The sequence below is a fragment of the Salvia splendens genome, chromosome 9 (assembly GCF_004379255.2).
Source record: "Salvia splendens isolate huo1 chromosome 9, SspV2, whole genome shotgun sequence".
NCBI lineage: Eukaryota > Viridiplantae > Streptophyta > Magnoliopsida > Lamiales > Lamiaceae > Salvia > Salvia splendens.
In genome coordinates this window covers 5,500,934-5,524,579 of record NC_056040.1, presented here as the reverse complement: position 1 = coordinate 5,524,579, position 23,646 = coordinate 5,500,934, and the positions used below count along the sequence as shown (strand labels likewise).

The 23,646-nt window shown below is 37.6% G+C and overlaps 3 protein-coding genes across 6 annotated transcripts; 1 reads left to right on the top strand and 2 right to left on the bottom strand.

Moving 5' to 3' along the window:
• Positions 1-2,393: 2,393 nt before the first annotated feature.
• On the top strand, positions 2,394-4,675 carry LOC121749632 (NEP1-interacting protein-like 1). Its single transcript, XM_042144214.1, has 5 exons — positions 2,394-2,658; positions 3,211-3,389; positions 3,526-3,609; positions 3,701-3,868; positions 3,984-4,675. The coding sequence occupies exons 1-5, from the start codon at positions 2,478-2,480 to the stop codon at positions 4,104-4,106; spliced, it is 735 nt and encodes a 244-aa protein (XP_042000148.1). The 5' UTR covers positions 2,394-2,477; the 3' UTR covers positions 4,107-4,675.
• Positions 4,676-8,043: 3,368 nt separating this feature from the next.
• LOC121748627 (la-related protein 1B-like) lies at positions 8,044-12,391 on the bottom strand. Of its 2 annotated transcripts, none has more exons than XM_042143098.1 (6): positions 11,541-12,391; positions 10,641-11,220; positions 10,391-10,538; positions 10,218-10,308; positions 9,146-9,217; positions 8,044-8,651 (listed from the first exon to the last, which is right to left on the bottom strand). In XM_042143098.1, the coding sequence occupies exons 1-6, from the start codon at positions 11,988-11,990 to the stop codon at positions 8,514-8,516; spliced, it is 1,479 nt and encodes a 492-aa protein (XP_041999032.1). In that variant the 5' UTR covers positions 11,991-12,391; the 3' UTR covers positions 8,044-8,513. The 2 variants fall into 2 exon arrangements, with proteins under 2 accessions (XP_041999032.1, XP_041999033.1); XM_042143099.1 differs by having other exon boundaries at positions 11,556-12,391.
• A 6,513-nt stretch (positions 12,392-18,904) lies between these two features.
• On the bottom strand, positions 18,905-22,994 carry LOC121747573 (la-related protein 1C-like). Of its 3 annotated transcripts, none has more exons than XM_042141643.1 (7): positions 22,632-22,994; positions 21,952-22,292; positions 21,389-21,797; positions 21,144-21,288; positions 20,967-21,057; positions 19,707-19,778; positions 18,905-19,511 (listed from the first exon to the last, which is right to left on the bottom strand). In XM_042141643.1, the coding sequence occupies exons 2-7, from the start codon at positions 22,228-22,230 to the stop codon at positions 19,389-19,391; spliced, it is 1,119 nt and encodes a 372-aa protein (XP_041997577.1). In that variant the 5' UTR covers positions 22,231-22,292; positions 22,632-22,994; the 3' UTR covers positions 18,905-19,388. The 3 variants fall into 3 exon arrangements, with proteins under 3 accessions (XP_041997577.1, XP_041997578.1, XP_041997576.1); XM_042141644.1 differs by having other exon boundaries at positions 22,733-22,994; XM_042141642.1 differs by having other exon boundaries at positions 21,952-22,994.
• Positions 22,995-23,646: the final 652 nt, after the last annotated feature.

The window sequence follows — 23,646 nt, the reverse complement described above, 5'->3', positions numbered from 1 at the left end:
TCACCCGTCCCATTCTGTCGTGAAGAAACGCGAGACGACTCGCCACGCGCCGAGGCGACGTGGCCCGCTCCCAGGCCATGCGTGACGCCCACTCGCCGTCCCGCGAGTGGGCATCGTCACACTGACGCAATAATTCATTTTAAAAAAAAATCGAATTAAATAAAAATAATAATAATAAATGTGAAACGGTAATATTACCGTTTTATTCGCCGTTTTCCTTTTTTTTACTCTATAAATACTCATAATTCATCCTCATTTCACACACAACTACACATTTATTCTTCCCAAATCATCTCCATTACCTCTCCAATTTTCATCTAACTTCTCATCACAAAATGTCCGGCGATGGAAACTCCGGCGGTGGCGGCTCCGGCGGGTGGGATCTCAACGCGTTCGGCGACTGGGGGAGCATGTACAACACATTGGGTGGTTCCGGTTTATCGACGCCAGACACCCAGGGTTCGTCGACGCTGGGGGTACCAACCACCCAATTTTGATCTTGATGCATACGCCCGTCCCTCCGCCCCGCGGTATTCGCAGGAATTATCCCAGATTTGGGAGGATTATCCGGTTCAACCCACTCCGGAAGAAGGCCGAGGCAGGGAAGGAGGCCGAGGCGGGGGAAGCTCCAGGGCGGAGGCCGAGGAGGAGGAGGATCTTGGCCGTCATCCCTACGGCCCCAAATAAATGCTGGCGGTGTACAACGCTTGGATCAGTGTCTCGTACGATCCCATCGTCGGGAATCAACAACCCCGAAAGTGCTTCTGGGAAAAGGTCACCGAAGCCTACCACGAGATTAAGCCGAAAAAGACCCGCCGCCGCACATATAAGATTCTCCGGGCTCACTTTGACAGAGTCGGCAGAGAGGTCAAACGATTCTGCGCTATCCACAAGAATGAAGCGGCTCATTACCAAAGCGGAGCCACGGGAGCCGACATTCTGAGGTCGGCTTTGCGGGTCTACTACGACGACACCGACAAACAATTCAAATATGTCGATGTTTGGGAGGTCGTCAAGGACGAGGAAAGGTGGGCCGGCGGTGTGCGGTTCAGCACGGGCTCGACCTCGAAGCGCACGAAGCACACGGTGAGTGGCAATACTCGTCTGGTGAGGGCGGTTGGGCAGCGGGCCACAAGAGTTTGCCTCGCAGGAGGCTGAGACCCCGGCAGACGATGTCGGGGGTACTCCCGTGGGCGTCGTCGGCCGCAAGGGAGAAATGCGGCGAAGGCGGCTAGAGGGAGGAGGGGCAGAGCCGAATCAAGCCAGGCGGACTCGGGCTCGGGGGGATCCCCCAACTCCCTTATTGACATGTACATGACCGCCACAATGGCGGACACTTCTCACTTTATGCCCTCCCAATACCAAGTCTGGCTTAACGGAGTTGCGTTTATGGCGGCACAACTTGACATTCCGCCTCCTCAGGGCTTCAGTGAACCTCCACCGCCTTCGGGGGATGATTCACCTGCGGAATAGTTTTTTTTCTGTAAAATTGTATTTTAAATTATGTCATTTTTTTAGGATTTTAATTATGTCTTTTTTTATTTTTTTGAATTTTAAGTTGTATTTTTTTATGTTGTAATTTTATTTTATTTTTAATGAAGTGTGTTTTTTTAATTGAATTTGGTTGGAAATAAAAAATAAAAAATAAAATTGAATGAATAGTAATTTAAGGGACGGAGGGTTGCAGGTTCCTTCCCTTAGTTAAGGGATGAAGTAAAAAAGTACAGTAGGGCCCGCAAATAGTAATTTAAGGGACGATTTAGTGACAGTGTTGTGGATGACCTTAATTAGAAATATATTAAATTATAAATAATAATATAGGCATGATAGCATTAAAAAAGAAAAAAAAAATGGAGGTACAACCGTACCCCTTAGTTCTACATTCCGTCCGCCAATGCTTACATGCGCATAATTTGCAAACTAATTATCACACTTCATCTCATTCAAGATACTATTCATCTTTCATTTCTAGTTTGTCTATTTTTTTATATTTGGCAAAAAAAACTAAAAATCTTCATTCTCATTAAAATATTAGTAATATTTTTATTATTTAATTACATTCAACAGTTTTACGATCGGAAGCAATAACTTTCATCCTACTTGTAATATTCGGAATTTGCTAAAGTTAAATAAGTAAATTACAATCCAACTTAAATTGATAATATTATTATCTGAATAAAGTTTATGTTCAAGTGTCATGATCACTATTCGAGTAAATAAATAAGTGTTGGTGTTGAAGATATTTTGTCGGAAATAAATAGATTTATAATAGAAAATTGGAGTCGCGCAAGCGCAGAGATATTTCGAAATTAGTAAATTCAATAAATAATTGATGACAAATTAAAATGAATATTATATTCATATGTGTTTATATATTTGGGACAGCTGTTTCCTCCTCACCTGAACAAAATAGGGGAAACGAATTTCAAAGAAAGAGAAAAAGGTTCGTAATTGTAGACTCTCCGTTTCAGGAATCAATGGAGTTTTACGCATACCCGTCTCATCATTTCCCCCAATCATCATCATCGCCTTCCTCCTCAGAAACCTATTCCTCCTTCGGATTTCTACTCAATAAGATCAAAGATTTCATTCGATGCGCGGTTTCTGCTCTACTGGGGAACGTTTTCTCCGCAATTTTCACATTTTTCTTCGCTTTGAGTGAGTGATTCCTCATTTGATTCCGCTTCTTCATCGTTTTGCTCTTTTTTTTCTAATTTCTCAACATCTTTCTCTTATTCTGCACATTTTTTGTGATCTTTGCATGTTGTTGGGTTTCCCTAATTCTTGTTTGTGCTTTGTGTCTTATCCCTCAATAATTGGGCGAATTAAGATCTCTGTGCCTGAAAATCTTTATCACCTAATATTATTCAAGTGCTCTCAAAATTGACTTCTCTTTTAGGCTTTTTAGCTGTATTGATTTTAGCGGGGGGGAAACCAAGGTTTGGACTAATCTAGGTTTTGAGATTTTGTCTCTTTTTGAGGGGTTATTATTTATATGCAAAGTTGCTATTTTGTCATTTTACATTGCTTGCAATGTTAGATACGAGGTATTATTTTACCTGGATTTTTTTTATTGCGAATTCGATATACTATCATTATAGTTTTGAAGATTTGGTGCTGGGATGATGCATTTTGGCATCATATACTTCTTTGTTTTGTGCCCTTTTTAAATATTTAAGCTAACAAATGCGTCGGTCCTTGTCTATGCAGTTGGAACTCTACTTGGGGCAATTACAGGAGCTTTGATCGGCCAAGAGACAGAAAGTGGGTTTATTAGAGGGGCTTCGGTGGGAGCCATTTCCGGGGCTGTTTTCTCTATTGAGGTCTTCGAGTCGTCTCTGCTTTTATGGCAGTCGGATGAATCTGGATTAGGGTGTCTCCTCTATCTGGTGAGGGAAACGTCCTTCATCTGTATCATTGTTGCGTCTTTTAGTTTGTCCATTAAAGCAATGTGCATTGTCAAGAATCACATTTTTAAATATGTTCAATTCCAAAACCTTAAAATTGGTTTCTTGGATTGTGTAGATTGATGTCATAGCGAGCCTCCTGAGTGGGAGACTTGTACGTGAACGTATTGGACCAGCTATGCTTAGTGCAGTGCATAGCCAGGTATATAAGGCTGTGTAGTTTCCAGGAAGTATTACTGGACTTGTACATGAGTTGATTCCTTTTGCTTACCTAGTTATTTTTCTTGAATCAGATGGGAGCTGTCGAAGCACCATTTGAAGAAGTCCCGAACATCTTTGACACGGGAGGGGCAAAAGGTTTATTGGTAGACATGGTTGAGAAGATCCCAAAATTCACAATCACCGGAGATGAAAGTGCTGATACTTCAGGGGATGGAGTCTCATGTTCAGTTTGTCTTCAGGTACCAATGCAGTTTCTCATACCATCAATTGCATTTTGTTTATTTGTATTAAAAAAATGATCTCAATAGCTTTATTGAAAAGTTTATCTCAATAGTCTCCTTTGTGAATGTATAGGACTTTCAGCTTGGGGAGACCGTACGTCGCTTGCCACATTGTCACCACATGTTTCATCTACCTTGCATTGATACTTGGCTGGTTAGACATGGTTCTTGCCCATTGTGCAGAAGGGATCTGTGATATTTATTCTGATTATATTACACGGAAAACTGCTTTCTTTTTTTTAAAATTTCCTCATACTTACATGTAGGGTATGACCATTCATCCTTTCGAACCATTAGTTGTAGAATATCTCCCTAAAGTCTCGTATGTATGATATGTAAATAAAATTCTAGACACTAGTTTCAGGTTTGGTCATTCTGCTTTTTGATCATCCTTTAGTGTAGAGAAAATTTTGACTTGTGATAGTGGTCTCATTGTGTCCTATGTTCGGATCTAGCTGTATACATTGTATTTTAACAACACCAAACCTTGCTTCACAATAGGATGTTACACTGTTAATGTATATTACTCCACGAGTTAGGGTTTCTTGGTCGAACAACGGTTGGGTTCTCATGCATCCTTAACTACTAAACTCTGTTGCTAATTCGCTAGTCTTTAATTATGTCGACCTTTGTCACTTCACCGTTGTTGCACCCGGATCCAACTGTAATAGCTCTGTTATTTGGTGATCTTATTGATTTGGTATTTCAGTGGTATTGCATGTATATGTGATTGTACAGTTTGAGATAAACTAAGTTTTTCTTTTATTCTTGAGCCTGTCCATTGCACATCATGCCATTCACTTTACAGACAGATTGATGTAAGTAATAACTTAGGTTGGCTCAAAACGTTAGGTTTTTGTTTCACCCAATTTTTTGAGGCTAGTTATTTCAAAATGTTAATTTTGAGAATGTCCTCATCCCTGTGTGGGCCAAGTCTGTTCTGTTTATGGCATTTTGATCATAATTCACAACATTGGATAAATTCCAATCTTTTTGATCAATCTGAAATATATATTTCAGATCTATTTTTGACGTTCCTAATTAAGATGTTTTAATAGATGCTACATTTGAAAAGAGCACCAGTTACTAGTGCATTATTATAGTTGCATTTTTCGATTTTGGTCTATTCACTAAAATTAACCTTTAACTGTTTATTTAACTCTAGTATGGTGGATTTTATTTTTTGCTAACACTACTTTAATCATTTTTTTAATATTCTTTTTCTTAATTAATTTTGTTATAAAATTTTAAATTTATATAGCTATATGGATCATTATTTTTCGTGGACGGGGCAGTATACTAGTATTTATTTATTTTTCACGGCATTGATACATTATTTACAAGCCAAGACTTCTCTCTTTATCTCGACAGCCTCATTTCCTCCACAATCTCACGGCTACCCCTGTGACTAGATTGTCTGATCTCCCATAATCCTTCCTACTGAATATCTGAGTTTCCACGATGCTCTTCGTGTGATTTCGGGTTTTTGTGTGGTTTTTTTATTTTGGTGGGTGGATTTTATGTTTGACAATGATAATCCGGAAATGTAGAGAAAAGAAGCTGATGATAAGCACCAATTGATAGATCTTTGATGGTTTATCGCCGGAATTCAAAGAGCACACTAAAGCTAGAAGATGATAAAACCCTATTTAAGGTGCTAGGGGGCATTTCTGTCAAAACCAGGAATGAGAATAATTTGTTTATTATTTCTCAATGATGAAAATACTAACGAATTCTAAATCCTAAAACTTATCTTGCTAGATAATTAAATAAAAGCTTATAAAAGATGCAAGGTAACTAAAAGATATAAGATATGTCGTGTGAGGAGATCCCTATCAACTACTGTTGTTTGATCTTATTGATTCTTAATTAATGACATTAATGGGAGTTAATAATTTATTTAATGGATTAATTAAAATTGATTCATATTTATTATAATAAATATATTTAATTTTATTTTATTTTATTTTATTTTATTCTTATCAACCAAACACCTTATTAAAATTATTTTAAACATAATTTTGACAATCAAACATCTTATTATAATCTGAATATTAATTTAGCACTCCTCCGGCTTGGAATAGGAGTTAATATTTGACTAGACACTAGTTTTAAAAATGTAAAGTAAAGTATGTTGAAAAAATTAGTGGAATATGAGTTCTAAAATTTATATAATTAGTTTTATAATAAAATATGAGTGAAATGAATTAGTAGAATGTGTGACATACTTATATTTATAGTAGAGTGAATTTTTGTTATGAGACAAACAGAAAAATAACAAGAGAGGGACTCTTATTGTGGGATGGAACGAGTACTAATAGACAAAATCTATATTAACTTATCCAATATTGTATCCCGCTGCTAATTTATCTATCTGAACCGGATGTTCCCTATATATTCATGTTTATATACGAATATACATAATCTATCAAACCGAATATACATAATTGTATTAATCAAATAGTGAATTTTGCGATTGATAATTTGATACAGTTAACCACCAATAGCGAGTCTCTTTCTTGGAAGGAGAATATAAAACAACGGAAAGGATAAATAAATGGAGGCTAGTTGGTGTCTGTTAACTATAACATGTATACAATATGTAAAAGGGGAGTTTTGGAGAAATTTACAAAATTATCATTCAATTAAAAAAATTATATAAATTAAATATATATAATTTAAAGGCCATTAAACGTGTGGTTTAGTGGAGTGAATGGGAGGTTTTACTATGTCACACGTGATTAAGTGGAGTGAGTGGGAGGTTTTACTTGTCATTTAAATTTAGTTTAAACGTTTGATTAGAATTCCAAATAAAAATATTTTTTGTCCTTTCATCGAATGCATGTGGTGTGAATTGTTCGATGGTGTACTTTCATGGGTCTCATCTTATGCTTTGCTCTACGGATGATCGTTTTAGTACATACTACCTCCGTCCCCCAAAATTCGTCCCGGTTTGACCGGGCACGGGTTTTAAGGAATGTAATGGAAAGTGGATTGAAAAAGTTAGTGGAATGTGGGCTTGACTTTTATATATTAGTTTTATAATAAAATGTGAGTAGGAATGAGTTAGTGGAATGTGGGGTCCACTACCAAAAATGGTAAAAGTGAAATGGGACAAATTTTGGGGGACGGACGAAAAAGGAAAGTTGGGACAAATTTTCAGGGACGGAGGGAGTATTAATTATTGATTTTGTGCATTGCAAATTGATTTTGTTCCTTATTTTATTGTAGTTTAAGGTGAGACGGACGACTTTAAAGATGACAAACGGGTTATTTTACCTATAAGTTTTGTTGAAGAGTGACGAATTGTGAAGAATTGAAGGTTTTAGTTTATGATGAAATTGATTTTAATTTTAAAGTTAATGTAGTGTACAAAGAAGTTTTAAAAATGATGAGTAATTATCCATTGTGTTTAATCCTTTATTGTGATAGATTTTCATCTTCATACTCCATGATTTAATGTTTAAACATTATATTATGTGATTTGTTTCAGATTTATTATGCTTCAATATTTATTTGTATAGATTTTTTATTCTCGTATAACTAAAATTGTTACTCATATTGACCTTCTAAAGACAAAAATAGAAGAAATATTTAGAGAGTGAAACTATGGATCCAAATGTGTATTGATGCAATTTTATTAACTCACTCGGATATGATGATTTGTAACAAACTATTCTTGAGTAGGGTGGTTAAAACCAGAACTTTCACTAGGGAGAATTTATATTCAAGTTTATAATTTCATTACCTGAACATAATTAGTACAATCTAGGCATAGACTTATATCTCAAACAATAATTCAAGTGATATTTCATATCTCGCATCAATGATTTCAACCAAGGATTTCAAATCACAAATAGCATTAAATAGTTAAACGCCATTTTATCATTCAATTCAATGCATGTAGTAATATTTGGCCTCTGCCCAGCCACTTGAAAAAACCTAGATACAAATTCACTCAACATATAAAACTATTTTTATCTTTCTCAAGGTAAAAAAAAAATTTATCTTTCTTTAGGTGTTAAACAAAATTATCTATGTCAACCAAAATATATGGAGAAAGTAGACAAATCCAAATATAACCGAAAACAAAGGATCATCATCTTCTCAGTACTAAAAAACGCAACACAACCTTCACGCAAAGAAATAAGTAGTAGTAATTTATATCCATAAAGCATCCACAAACGCTCACGCAACAAAAAACATCAGCCACAAAATAGCGAACAATGGCATACAAAAGTCGAACCCAATATTTTAAAACAAACTGTTCCTTATTTTCTATCCTCCTTTGTTCTTCACCAAGCTTACTGTTTTTATTTGTCTATAGAAATCATCCCATCACATATATTAAGATCAAAATCAACTATCTCCCGGTAAATAAATATCCAGCATAAACGGCTGGTCGATCTTTCATCAGGTTCTCTCCAAAAAAATCACGGAAGAAGGAAGAGACAGAGAGTGATATATATATAGAGAGAGCGAGAGAGAAAAACAAAAGTTCAGCAGTGTGGGTGGGGTGTGCGTCATCTGAACAGCTTAGTCTGTCGTAAAAGATTGTGCCAGTGATTCCACATTTCTAGAAGAAGGCGTGGGATATGCCTCTCTATTTGGCTGGTTTCTCATCCAGTGTTGCAAGCATATTCGGACTGAATCCGTTAATTGATTGAGGACTCATTACAGTGGTTTGAGAGGGTGGCATTATCCATTTCATCCAGTCTCCTTTGCGCCTCACTTTATCACCCTGCAAAGCAAAGAAATTCTCACTTAAGCTAACTAGAAAAGTAGCTAAAATGTTATCCATCCTAGCATAAAATACTCCCTCCGTCCCCAAAGAGTATGGACATTTGATTCGGCACGGGTTTTAATGCATACTTGGTAAAGTAAGAGAGATAGAAAGAGAAAGCTTTTTAAGTATTGTTAGTGGAGAATGGTTCCCACCTCATTAGAGAGAAGAGAGTTTCCAAAATTAGAATGTTCATACTTTTCCGGGATAGACTAAAAAGGAAATAGTTCATACTTTTCAGGGACGGAGGGAGTATAGTAATGCAGTGGGACTAGAAATTCAATATAAACCACATAAAAGGACCAAACCATTCAAGATAAATGTAGTGCTAAACACTAAATCCAACATAAACAGAATTCGACTGAAGTAGATTATCCAATGTAATAAGAACTGCCCTGCCTCACATGGGAGACATCATGGTGATAGATACAAGTACTATCTTATTAACTCACCTGCACTTCCACAGCATTCGAAGATTTTATAACATCCAAGATAAGCTGAATATTGTCTGTCAGCTGCATGACCTGTAAGCATAAGTTACAATAAACAAAACATGTAAGGAGAAGATAGTGGTGATGTTAAAGCTTATATCAAACAAAAATAAAATAAAAATAATTGAATAATGGCAACTACAGTTCAGGATCACTGAGTACTGTTCTGACACCTAAGAGTATCCAGCCTAATATTGTTACAGAGTCAATTTACAAATAGTTGACAGAAAAATCTTCATATATCTCAGCTTCGTAACAAATTAGATTAGTTATAGGTGGTGCTAAATACTCCCCCTGTCCGATTAGAAGGCCCATTTCTTGGCGGCACGGGTTTTAAGAAATGTTAAGAAACGTGGTGGAAAAAAGTTAGTGGAATATGGGTCCCACTTTTATATATTAGTTTTAAATGAACCGTGAGTTGGATTAGTTAGTGGAATGTGGGACCCTATTACCATTTATGGTAAAAGTGAACTGGGACTCCTATTCGCGGACGGACTAAATTGGAAAAACGGTACTCCTATTCATGGACGGAGTTAGTTCACAGCAGAGTTTGCAAGCCGCCTACTGAAACTATATTTTTTTTCTGATGGTGAATAGGAAGTGAGAGCTTTGGAAGGCACATGAAAAAATTATAAATGGTATTTCCAAACATTTTAAAATCCTCCAATATAATACTCCATATGTGACCCTTTATAAAAGTTTGCTAGCAACCTAGGCCTAGAACATGATCTTCTAACCAACTTGTGGTTTAGATTAACTCAGTATACACTATGCACAAATCTTGTGCTATTGACCTCAAGGACATTGATCCCTTTTATGAAGGTACCAAATCTCACCAAAAAGATTATTTCCATTCTCATTCATTATATATCGAATCAACTGGTTCCACCAAAAGTTACAATCACACAATTAATTTCCCAATTTTGATTATTTTTGGGGCCAGTCAATAACTTGAAGGCCCATAAAATTCAATATAAAAGACAAGGAAATAGAAAAACAATTAAAAATTGAAAATCGATTGTGGTTTTCTTACTTTCTTGAAGCCTGCTATTAACTTAATAGGAACCCATCCCTCGCCATCCATATTCTGACGCAAGAATGTGTCTTTTACCAAGTTCTCGTTACTACAAGACATGAAATACAGTAGATATGAGCTAAAGAAATAAGACCTAAATGCAAAAGACAAAAGAAACCACCAAACGGTACCTAAAATAATAATCAATCTGATTCACTATCTTGGTAGGCAAGTGAGGATCAGGCATGGGGAAAAACATGGATGGCATTGGAACCATAGACATAGGCGTAAGTGAATCTGGATGAGGTCCAGGGACATAAAATACAGGAGATGGCATTTCTGTATATTCACCAAACAATTGTAAGAAGAAACATTATGTTATATAAGCACCACAAATACATTCTACACACTCAAAAGCAAAATTCAAACGATTAAACTCACCGGTATAAACCACAGGTGCAACAAAAGGTCGTACAGCAACCGGAGGTGGGGGAACAAAAGGCGTGTTAGGAGCTGGTCCACGTAGAAAAGGCCTAGAGCCCGTTCGCTGTTGGGATCCATGACTTTCTCTATGGTTAAAACTTCGATGACCCCAATCTTGTTTTCCACCACGTTCTTGATCGCGTCGTCCTCCATGGTGATAAGAACCATCACCTCGAGTAAGTGGCCCACTATTATTCCTTCTATAAGTACGTTGTTGTGGTTGTGTCTCATTCGCACTATAAGATCCACCTCTTTGTCCATTGTCCTTATTTTTTGTGTTGTTATCCCTAGAAGGTTCTCCGACTGAAAGTTTACCTGTACTATGAGTCAGAGCATCAACCGCTGAACCATGTTGTGGAAGAGGAGCTTGAGAAATATTGTCCGTAGATGGCATGTGCGGACTAGAGCTGCCACTGCTATGCTTAGCTGACTCTCGCTTGGGGCGAGAGGGGATAACATGGTTCGAAACTGATTTTGGACTCGAGATACTACTACCAACTTCTTTTGGTGAAGACAGAGATCCTCCAGTCAAATCCTCCTACACATCACAACACAAACACAAATTTACAGATAATATTTTCATTTTCAACAAACATTCAGTACTAAATTAACACTAATATACATTCATTTCTTTCAAAGTGTAAAATAATATAGGCATAACATTCAGGTTCAACAAATCAAATACATACTTCTATATATAGTAGTAATAACAGACATAATAAAATCAATATGCAAGGAAAAAACATCGATCCTGAAAAATAGAATAGTAATAAAAATCATTCAAGCTCATAATAATCTAGATGAATACGAATATAACGAATCAGGTTAAATTAAAATCAATGCACAACGACCAAAAACCTGTGAGATACTGACTGATCCATGAGAGAGAGGCTTGAGAGAATATGTAGGAGATTTAGGGGATGCACGAGCAGACTCGGACAGAGCTGGCCACAACTCAGCACCCATTACAGCACCCACCGCCTTGGCAGCTGCCCCATTGGATGGCTTGTTCCACACTGGCTTCTTTCCGGTCTCCCCATTTTCCAGCTGAAAATCTTCACCCGCCGCCGTGGCAAAACCATCATCCACCACCGTGTTGACTTCTTTGACAGGTAAGGAATCCGAAGACGTTGAAGAAGAGGAAGTCAAAAAGTGTTCCTGATCAACGATTCCCGAAATCGGCATAGACGGGGGAGAGGCGGAGGGGGAAGGCACGCCACGCGCCACCGACGACCTCCTTGATTGGCGGCCTCTGGGAGAATTTTGAGCTTGGATAGGATCGGAGGAAGCGTCAAAGGCCGTCGACATCCCAAAATTAGGGTTTTCTTCCTCCGCCAAATGAGGGTTTTGGTACTCCCCAATTCAACAACTCAGCAAATTCGAAGAATTAGTAGTAGCTTTTGGAATCTGATTCCAATACTTGATTGGGTTAGCGAAATTTCAGTGGATCAAAACTCAAGACATCACTTGGATTAAAGCCGATCAATGAAACCAAAAGAGAAAAAAAAAATCGAAGGAATAGAAATGAGAAAGAAAAAAAATTGAATCGAATCCAATCGAATCAATCAACGAACATTCCAAAAATCGATCAGAATCGAAGGAAAGAGCGGAGACGGAGAGATTTTTCTCGTCACTGCAGTTTCCTTTTTTTTTCTTGTTCTACAGAGAAACAACCCTCGACTCTCTCTCTCTCTCTCTCTCAGTAGCTTTCTCTTTTATTCTTTGCTTAGCACTAAATATTACCACCGCAATTTCATTTTATTTAATAGTAAAAGTATAATAAAATAAGAGCATCTCCAATGGCGGCTAGCGGACCGGCTAGCCGATTCCCGGCGCTAGCCGGTTCGCTCGCCGAACCATTGGAGTCGGCTAGCGCCAAATCGGCGAGCGGACGCCGATTCTCGGGCGCTGGCCGATGCGCTCGCCGATCGGCTGGCCGCCATTGTAGGCGGGCGATCGGCAAGCGATCGGCCAACACTTTTTTTTTCGAAACACTATATATACGCGATTTGCACTTAATTTTCATTCGCACCATTTGTTTTAACGAGTTTTCTCTCTCACTTAATTTCTGTACAAGAGCAATAAAGTAACCCGGTACCTGTGGGAGGTGGATGGGGTCTGATGGTCGGGTACTACAACATGTACCCTTGGCAGCAGATGATGTCCGGGATGGCAGCCGAGGGTAGTATGCCGGGATGGCAGGGGATGCAGGGCGGGCAGGGGGTACCGGGGATGCAACCCGGGATGCAGATGATGCCGGGGTTGGCAACCGGGATGCAGATGATGCCGGGGTGGCAGCCGAGGATGCAGCCCGGGATGCAGGGGATGCCGGGGGGGCAATGTCTATCGCCTCAGTTTTGATTTTTTGACTGCTTCTTCGTACACATCGATCCCATCGGAGACGCAGTTCACTGGGTGTGAGACTTTCTCCTTAGAGGAGTTGGGGATAGATCTCGAGGATGCGGACACTCACGTTCAAACGGGGGGAGTAGGGCGGGGTTGGGGCGCACCAAAGAAGAAGAAGTGCAAGGGGAAGGGCAAAATGGGTGGTCGATGAGTCGTCGCAGCCGGCTGATGACGACAGCCCGGTATGGAGAAAGTAGACGGATTCGGAGAACGTCGCGCTGTCCAAGGCTTGGGTGAGTGTTTGCGATGATCCCCTCCATTCGAACAATCAGAGGATCGTCAACTTATGGGCTAAAATATCAGCAGCCTACAAGGCATTTTGCCCCGATGGGAGGCTACACAGCGGGGAGGAGTGCCGGAAGGGGTGGGACCGAATCAGGGCTACGGTCTCCCGATTTTCGGGCTTGTACACCAACGCCCTCCGCATGCAGACCAGTGGCCAAACTGACGAGGACTGTAGGAGGATAGCGGAGAAAGCCTTCCCCGTGCCCGGGCTTTATAAGGAGTTCACATACTAGAACTGCTATGAGGTCCTGATGGACTCCGAGAAGTTTCGGGCTGGTGTCGATGCTGGCTAGCCGAAGAAGCAGCGACTGAACTATGCCGGTGATTACCGCGGCAGCAACGGCGGTTCCCACGACCTCCCCGAGGATGTTCAGGAGTTCCCGTCCCCTCCATCGTTTACTCGCTGCACTCGCCCGGTTGGGCAAAGGCGGGCGCAACGGGTAGCGAATGGGGTCGCCCAAGGGTCCTAGGAGGTCCAGTCGGCATCCCCCTGTTGGCTCGTCGCCAACCGAGCTCGCCTTCTTCTTGCGTCAACAAACTCGGGCTCAGATGCACAAGATCTTAGCTGAATGGAGGGCGGCAACTGACCCCGTGGAGAAGAGGTTTCTTCACTCAATGCTCGAGAGTATGCGGGTCGATTTGGATCCGCCGCGGCACGGTTGGGGGGCTCAGATGCCGCAGAGGTGGGGTCCCGGATAGCGGCGACAACGGCGGCGATGGCGACGGCCACGAGGAGTGAGGCGTAGGGGTGTGCATTCGAGTTTCGGTTCGGTTTTTTGCCCAAACCGAATCGAAACCGAAAAACCGAATTTAGGCTAAAATCAAAACCGAACAGAAACCGAAAACCGAAAAACCGAAATCCGAAAAACCGAAATCCGAAAAACTGAAAACTGAACTAAAAAAAACCGAACTAAAACTGAAAAACCGAAATGATGAAAAACCGAGAACCAAACTGCAATCATACAATTTTACACAACATTTATCAAAGAAATCATCAATTTTACACAACATCTATGTAACTGAATAATGAAATCATAGCATTTTACATTACAGTGAACATACAATTCCTAATTTCCTATCAAACAACAATCATACAATTTTGCATTACAATGAACATTCAATTTCATCAAATACAAAAACATAAATACATACAGAAAAATTATATCAGATAGCGTTTATCTTTTTCTCGAGGCGTGTCGTGGATGGGTGTGTAAGGCTGGAGACGATGGCGTGAATCTAGAGCTGAAGGCGTGGAGGGGCGACGGCGTAGGTGGAAGGGTGGAGGAGCGACGGGCTGGAGCTGTCGTGGGTCTTCCGGAGGTGACGGCGACCGGCGTGGATGGCTGGATGCTGGAGGGCGGGTGGACAGTACAGCTGGTGGCTGCTTAGAGTGGATGTGGAGAGATTAGGTTTAGAGAATAGAGGAGGCGCAAGCGTGAGTGAAAGTACAATTAGTTTTTAGGATTTTATATTCAGTTACAATTAAATAATAGTAACACATATATATATAATATAAATAATTAAATAAATTCGGTTATTCGGTTATTCGGTTTTTTTCTTCGCTCGAACCGAACCGAAAAATCGGAATTTTTGTATTTACCGAAAAACCGAAATAACCGAACCGAAATTCAAAATTTTGGTTTGGTTCGGTTCGGATATTCGGTTTCCGGTTTTTTTTGCTCACCCCCAGTGAGGCGGAGGCGGGGGCTCGTGTGTGGAAGAGGGGTTTTTTTAAAAATTAATGTAATTTTTTTTAATCTTAGTATTATTATTGAATTTTTCCGTATCTGTATCGTAAATTTAATTCCGTATTTTGTGTGGTTGTTAATTATTTATTTTTAATAATTTTATTTATTGTGGCTAGCCTATTGCTGGACTATTGCTTGTCAAGTTGCTTGTCCTGATGATGTGTCAGAAGGAGTTTTTAGTGCTGATGATGTGGCAGGAAGAGTTATGGCTAGCCTAAAACCATTGTGGATGCTCTAATGTATGTTGTCCCATTGTACATATCAAGCAAGTGTATTAGTACTTAAATACTCATGATTTTAAATTTAAAGTACTTTGGTCCATCTCTATAAATAGGTGTGAAAAAATAAATGTGATTTCCTCCATTATATTTTCAGCGTTAAGTAAGTACTCCCTCCGTTCCATAGTAATGAATACTTTTCTTTTCCGTACATGATTTAAGGTTAGATAAAAGAAGAATAAAATAGAAAATAAAAAAGGTAGATAGATGAAGAGATAATAAAGTAAAATAGAGTAAAGTAAGTGAGAAGAAATGTGTTGACTTTTACTAAAGATGGAAATGACTCCACTATTATGGAACGTACTAAAATGACAAAATTGTACACTTCAGTTTCACAATTACTACGTTGAATTTATATATGAAAAATATTAAATTATAGTAGGATTATTTTTATTAAACTATCGATGCTAGTGAGATCACACAAAAGAATTAGAGTTTGTTTTAGTGAAATTCTAAAGCAGTATTAACGGAGTTAAAAAAAGTAAATTTAAACTTAAATAGGGATAGAACATACATACTATGCATAGAAATATGTAGTGTAGAAATAGAATGGAATGATAGAATTAGAAATATGTAAAAAAAATTATACTTCTATGAGTTAGATATTTATTCGATTCTATTAGTACTCCTATAATTTAGATATTTATTCGATTCCGTTTTAGGTTTATTGTAATTAATTTACAAGGTGGTAAAAATAATTTGACTAGAAAGGACAATTGTCGCAACTGTTTAAAATCAATTATTTGGATGATAGGCTATTTTCAAGTGGCTTGATGGGACTATTGATGCTAGTAGACAGGACACTACACGCATACACAACAAATTAATAACGTGTAAGAGTTAATATAGACTTATAAATTCAATAATTAGTCATCAATTTATTTTTAATAAATTAATCAATATTTGTATTTTCTTATGTACTCCTAACTCCTATAAACATTACGCTCAAACGTTTTCTTTTTTTACATTTTCACATTTGACTTGTTGGTATTAACAAAGCTATTTCCAAATGACAAGAAGATGAAGAAAACTCTTGGAAAACTATTGAGGAATAACGGAATAAGGTATGTTATTCACCTTCCCATGCATTGACTCTATTACTCCATCTGTTCCATAATAATAGAGTCATTTTGTCATTTTGGTATATTTCATAGTAGTAGAGTCATTTCTTTTTTTTAGTAAAAATCAATATATTTCTTTTCATTTACTTTTTCTTCTCTTACTTTATTCTCTATATCTTTTCACTTCTTCTATTTTATTACTCCTATCTTTTTATTTAATACTCCATCCGTCCACGAAAAATAGAACACATTATTAGAAGTGTTTAATTGTGTTAGGTAGCAAATGTGGGGTCCTTTTTTCAAACTTGTCTATTTTTCGTGGACAACAAAAAATGGCACATGCGGTCTATTTTTCGTAGACGGAGGGAGTACATTAACACATTTTTCTTAATCTCTGTGCCGAAAAGAAATTTCTCCACTACTATGGAACGGAGGGAGTAGTACATTGTGAACTACATAGAGATTGGAATGCATAATTTGAATTAGTTCGTCTATGTTGTCTATCACATTGCCGCTGAAAGTTTGGTATGCATGATATGAAACCATGAATACCAGACTTACAAGTTACAAGCATACAACCTCAATACTAGTTTAGTATGTGTGATTTAATTGGCCGATCAAACTGTGCTTATCAAACCTGTGTGTGATGGGCATGGACACTGCGCGGTTATTTGGAGAAGACGATCGGAAATTGTTATTAGTATTTATTGAGTTGTAATGGTGGATCATACTTGTATAAGTTGTAAATAAATTGATATAAATGAGTAAAGAGTGTTGAGAAATTTTTATAAATGAAAATGCTCATATTTTGATCGGACGGACAAAAATGGAAAATGCATATATTTTTATAGGATGGAGGGAGTATATATTAGTGGTTAAAGAAACTTTTGAATAACCACCAAAGTTAAATGTAAGAAAAGCTTGGGAATTTTTTTAATCCGTTAATGCAGTCGAGAGAAAGGGGAGGTTGAAAAAAGAGACTAGATAAGAGAATTGTTGTAGAGAAAGACGATCAAAAGTGAAAGAAAGAGAGAAAAGTTAAAATGAATGAGTTAAAAGAGCATTCATATCTCTATATCTCAAAATTTGGCTACACAATGTGAAAATAAAATTAGTAGTCAACTAATAATTTTGATTATAAAAAAGGCGTATATGGTACTATTATTATATTACAAAACTGTAGTTTAGAAAATATAAATGGTGGAACTAACAAATCTTTTTGGTGGATCTAAATCATAAAGTGATCGTCTTATAAAGAAAGAATCATATACTGATTGAAAAATCGTGTCGGTCAAATTGTGCAGCTTAAATCTTCTTATTCAATTAATATTATTGTTGGTCAAAACAGAGGAAGAAGAAAATTCATCCAATGAATTAAGACTACGCGACGAGGAATTTCTATGAAAATAGGCTCGATTTTACTAGTTTCTCACATACTAATTTACATTTAACAACGTGAAACCTTTGTTTAAGGGTGTTTGGTTAAGAAAAAGTGAACGCCAAAGGGTTGAATGTCATTGTCATTATTATAATTTATATGTTAGGTTGGAATATAAATAATTTAATGAGTGCCTTTATTTTCTTTACCATGTTTTCCTATTCATAATCATTTATTTTTATTTTTATTCTCTTCAATTGAATGGTTGTTTGTTTTTTCCAAAACATAAGATCTTTTACAAAATAACGGCTCTATGTATTATACACATTATAAAATATAACTATACTAGTATCAATTTATTAAGCTAGAAGGGCAAATAAAGAGGCCGAGAATGGCTCTCAGTGATTTAATTATTTGCCCAACTCTACAAGTCTATAATCTATAAAAATAGCAAGCAAGAAAATAAATTGTTTGATTAATACAAAAAGCTAATTCCCCTGGCCATGGTCACTAGCTATTGTAGTGTTCATTCTCAAAAGATGAATGGATTCTCCTTCAACGTATTTCTACTAAAATAATAAAGCATAACATAATGTAGGGGACATAAAACATAAAATAATAATTACTAGAGCAATATCCGACAAATTGTCATTAGTTAAAACCATTGATTTTATTATTAGGGGCATGTACCTACAGTTTTTTTTTGTGTGTGTAAATATATGACTGGGCAGATATATTTTAATTGATCGAGATCTTGTCCATAAATAATATTGGTTACATGTGCATCTTTAACAAGGTGCAAAAATCAATTGAGAGTAATTCATGAATTTGACTACAAAAGTAGGAGCTATATAAATTAAAACAAAGAGATATTATTCCACGATGTTATGATGAAAATCAATCATCCCAAAGATTGCTTTAAAGTTTTCATCTACTTAGAGCTGCCTTTTATAATTATTTATACATAAAGTCTTATTAACTAAAAGAAAAGCCAAACACATTATTAAAATGATTGAACAAAAAGGAAAACAAATAAACAAGAAATCAGCCATCAATGAAGAAAACATGAAAAATCTTCAACAAATCCAAGCATTGGCTCACAAATTGGACTTATTCTGTACATATCTCATTTCTATGAATTATAAAGCTAGACAAGAAGAAAGTAAAGAAAAAACTCATGGGAAAGTTGGAAACAAAAATTGAACCTGAAAAAAATCAGGCTATAAAGTCACAAAATTCCAACTACAAATAATTTTCTACCAATTGTTCTCTTATTTGCGATTAACCAAGAAGTGAAGCCGCTGTCAGTAAGACGAAAGACATCATTCCGTCACACATTTGTGACCGCCTGCTGCTTAAAAATAATCGTTCCGGCCTATGCTGCCAGGTTCCTTTTTTTCCTGTTTTCTCCAAAAATAAAAACAAACAAAATTGTGCCAAGGGGGGAGACATGGGGATTGTTTTCCATTCAAATGCATCTTGGATAAATGCACGCTACGCAGTTTGGGTGGCTTTGAGTTCCCATACGGCGTGTTAAGCAGGGCAGGTCTCTAGTCGATATCTTCTAAATAGTTATACTGACTAGAAGCATAAAATGCAGGGCTTGTGGTAGGATTTTGAGTAGGCGGTATCAACCATTTAAGCCAATCACCTCTGCGTCTCACTTTATCACCCTGCAGGCAAATGGAAAGGGGGAAAATGCATTAAGCGACAGACCAACATAACTAAGGTCCCAAAGATTTTATGAAAAAACATTGATCTCGCAGACTTATAGCACCACTAGAACTAGGCAAATATGATTTGGACTAATATGTATGTATAATAGGTATGTTGGAAGTAGTGGATAAAGACTAAAGTCATAAATTTACCTGCACTTCGATGATATAGGAAGCTTGTAAGGCATCTAATATAAGGTGAACACTGTTTGTCAGCTGCCTGACCTGTAAAATTGATGAAACGTAAACTGAAATTTACAGCAAAGGCTAAAAACCATCCCATCAGACAAGTGAGTTTATATGGATATCCCAGAGAGCAAATTCAGACATTGTGAATCAATAAAAGAAAAGGGGCGATGCAACATATCCCATAGTTTCTCAAAGGACTATATAAACTTCCAACATCACAATGAATAAATGAACATAATCCATTGATATATAATTAAAACTATAATCCACATAAGCAAAACAGACATCTACTTTGACTTCCACTCAAGATATCAACTCATAAGCACAACAGGAACTGAATCTGTAACAGTAAGTACTCTACCTAGGGCATACCATAATTCTTATACTCCCTCCGTCCACAAAAAAATAGATCACATTTGCCACTTTTGGTTGTCCAAACCAAATTTGAAAAAGGACCTCACATTTGCTACCTAACACAATTAAACGCCACTAATAATATGGACCTCACATTCCACTAACACTACTTTTCTCTTACTTTACCAATTCCACATTAAAACCCGTGTCATTCACAATGTGGTCTATTTTTCGTGGACGGGGGGAGTATATAAATATGATTACAGAAGTACAATCCAAAAGACATATTTTTATAAAGTTAACATATTTACTGTCTATAATTAGTTAGTTTTATTTTCTTTATGAATAAATATAGTACTCCCTCTGTCCCACTCAAGATGTCCACCTTTCCTTTTGTTTGTCCCACTAAAGATGTCCACTTTCTATATATGGAAACAAATCCATCTCTTCTCTCATTAAAATATTCAATAATCTTTTCCACTCTATTTTATCACACAACTACTTTACCTAAAATCCCATGCCATTCAAGATTGTGGAGATCTTGAATGGGACGGAAGGAGTACTTATTAAGAACCAAAAGTATCTTATCACATTTTTTCCAACAATTCAAAAACTGATTTTTTGCAGAATCAGAGTAAATAGTTAAGGATTTCACCTGTGTCACAACTTTTTTAATAAATAGAAACACATTTATATCTACTTTATTCCATGTCTCTTACTTTATTCTCTCCACCTAACACACAAAATAAAACTGCATAAAATCCCGTGCCGCCAAGGGGTCATCTTCCTTGGGACGGAGGGAGTATTCACCATTGAAGTTTGCCAGAACTCAAACATCAAACTAATAACAATATCTTGTAGGCAACTTACTTTATTGAACCCAGCAATAAGGTGAACAGACACCCATCCTTCAGAGTCCATGTTCCTGCGCAAATGTATGTCCTTGACCAGGTTCTCATTACTACAAGACAATAGTGAGAAAAAATAAATAAGAGGCTCCACTTAGTAGAAACCAGGAAATGAAGGCCAAACACAAGTAACAAATACCTAAAATAGTAGTTTATCTGGTTCAAAATCTTGTTAAGTAAGTGAGGATCGGGCACAGGAAACAAAAGTGGCGTATATGAAACCATAGGTGGCGGCCTTGGTGAATCTAGGTGGGGGCCAGGGACAAAGAATACCTGTGGCATCTCTGCAAGATTCATCAAAACATCATCTGCATCGGAATTACATGAAAACACTATACTACCTTGGTAAACCATGGGATTCACAAAAAGGTCACATAAACATACCATGGTAAACCATGGGATTTACAAAAGGTCGCATAACTACTGGAGGAGGTACAAAAGGCCAATTTGGAGCTGGCCCGCGTACAAAGGGCCTAGAACCATCTCTCTTCTGAGATGCAAAGCCTTCCCTCCGGTTATGATCGCGTCTTCCACCGTGTCTATGACGGTAAGAACCATCAGGTCGAGCTTGTGGCCCATTATTATTACCCCTAAAAGAACCATGCTGTGACTGCTGCTCATTACCACCAAATGATCTTTCTCTCTGCCCATAATTTCCAGCATTCTGCTGCTGTGATTCAGCTAAAGCTCCTATGATGCAAGGAGCTTGAGATATGGTGCCATCAGCCTCCAATCTGATGTGGTTCATACTGTAACCACCACTCGAGATGCTAGTGTCTGATACTACTACTCCCTATAAAAGAATTATAGATTCTATAAATAAATATTTAAATGAAGAACAAAACTCATAATGCAACATTTTGTTTTCTGAATAGAACAGCATGAAACGAACAAGAAAGGCAAAAGGCATTCTAAACAACAGAAACATAAAATTGAGATGATGAAACCTGTCCATTTGACGAAACTAGCGGAGACTTGGGGGATCCACGAGCAGTGTCCGAGAGAGCAGGCCAAGACTCCGCCCCCATCACCGCACCAACCTTCCCAGCTGCCCCACTCGAAGACTTGTTCCAGACCGGCTTCTTCGCCGCACCAGCAGCAGATTCATACGCAGTCAAATCCGCTATATCGCTTTCACATAAATAATAGCGCGAATCAGGCCGTTCGAAATCAACAATGCCCACAGATGAAGGACCAGGAGGCGAATACGCGCCTTGCGCCTCCATGGACTGCACGAACACGCGATATTGATCTTCATCAATGAGAGTAGACGGAGGCTCCAACGACGCTGCCATCCAAATCAAATTTAGGGTTTTTCGATGCTTTGACGAAATCAAACTTCTCAAGCAGCAGTATGCGAATCCAATTTCGCAAAGGGAGATAAATCGACAAATTATTCGAGAAAAATTTGAAAGAAGGAGGAAATTGATTGTAAAGAGATTCCAAAAATGCGGGAGGGAAGCGCCCCGGATCACCTCCAATATTTTATAAAACATCACATAATACACCAACAAGAAATTGACACGTGGATATTTAAAAAATCATAATGTGGAAGAATAAATTCATGGTTATACAATGCACAAAAGAACAAATATGTAAGAAGAAAAGAGACGGGAAGTTTTTCAACATTGTTTTGCGCAGCTTTTGCATTCTCTTCTTCAGGAGTGCATGTGGCAGTAGTACTTCCAATTTTGATTTTGCGCGATTAGAATTTGTAAATCTCTCTACCTCTGTTCTTTGTATTCAATTTTATTGCTTGAATTCAGATATCATCGGCTTCCCGCGGCGGAGGTCGTCGCTCATTGAATTCCAGCAAGGGAGATCATTGCCGGCGAAATTGAAGATGCCGGATTTTGATGTTGTCGGGTTTAAATTGCTAAAATGCAAGTTTGAGTGGGGATGAGAGGCAGAGAGAGAACAGGTGTTTGGCGTGAGGAATTTGCATTTTGAGTGGGGATGAGAGATAGAGAGAAAGGGTGTTTGGCGTGAGGAATTTGGAGTGATAGCAGTATTTTTATGATTTTTTAAATAATATCCACGTGTCAATTTCTTGTTTGTGTATTATGTGATGTTTTATAAAATGTTGGAAGTCATTCAGATAATACACTATTTCATCCTACAGTAATAAAATAATGACACGTGGATATTTTTTAAATTAACAAAATAATAGACTAAAAGATTAATTATCATCATACATATCTTCATACCCCAATAGCTTACTGCCATATACGTATTCTTTAAAAAAGGAAATAACAAACTAAAACCCCAACACACACATGCATCATCAATTCATCAACATCAAAGGATCAACGACCAACAGATATTATAGTACTAAAATCACAACTCGATACATCTAGAGATAGTTGTCTATTTAGCCACATATCATACTCTTTAGCCTGCATGATGATGAATACAAATAGATCAAACTATAACACCACAACAATTATGCCATTGCATTGTTAGAAAACAGATAAAGAGGAATCACCATCAACAAAAAAAAAAAACTGTATAAAAACTCGAATCTATCTGCTAAAAACACGTTAGGATGATTTGCAAAAACTTCAAAAATTGGACAAAATCATCTTCAATCGAGCAAAATCACAGAAACGAATTGCAACTAATGTTAGATCAATCACACATCA

Coding starts and splice junctions, on each gene's coding strand:
- LOC121749632 (XM_042144214.1), top strand. CDS start 2,478: ATGGAGTTTTACGCATACCCGTCTCATCATTTCCCCCAATCATCATCA. Junction 3,390..3,525: donor TAGGGTGTCTCCTCTATCTG/GTGAGGGAAACG, acceptor TGGATTGTGTAG/ATTGATGTCATAGCGAGCCT. Junction 3,610..3,700: donor TTAGTGCAGTGCATAGCCAG/GTATATAAGGCT, acceptor TTCTTGAATCAG/ATGGGAGCTGTCGAAGCACC.
- LOC121748627 (XM_042143098.1), bottom strand. CDS start 11,990: ATGTCGACGGCCTTTGACGCTTCCTCCGATCCTATCCAAGCTCAAAAT. Junction 9,218..10,217: donor TAATAGCAGGCTTCAAGAAA/GTAAGAAAACCA, acceptor TTATGCTTACAG/GTCATGCAGCTGACAGACAA. Junction 8,652..9,145: donor CGAATGCTGTGGAAGTGCAG/GTGAGTTAATAA, acceptor TTTGCTTTGCAG/GGTGATAAAGTGAGGCGCAA.
- LOC121747573 (XM_042141642.1), bottom strand. CDS start 22,500: ATGTTTTATAAAATATTGGAGGTGATCCGGGGCGCTTCCCTCCCGCAT. Junction 21,798..21,951: donor TAGTTTCGTCAAATGGACAG/GTTTCATCATCT, acceptor ATTCTTTTATAG/GGAGTAGTAGTATCAGACAC. Junction 21,289..21,388: donor AAATCCCATGGTTTACCATG/GTATGTTTATGT, acceptor TGAATCTTGCAG/AGATGCCACAGGTATTCTTT.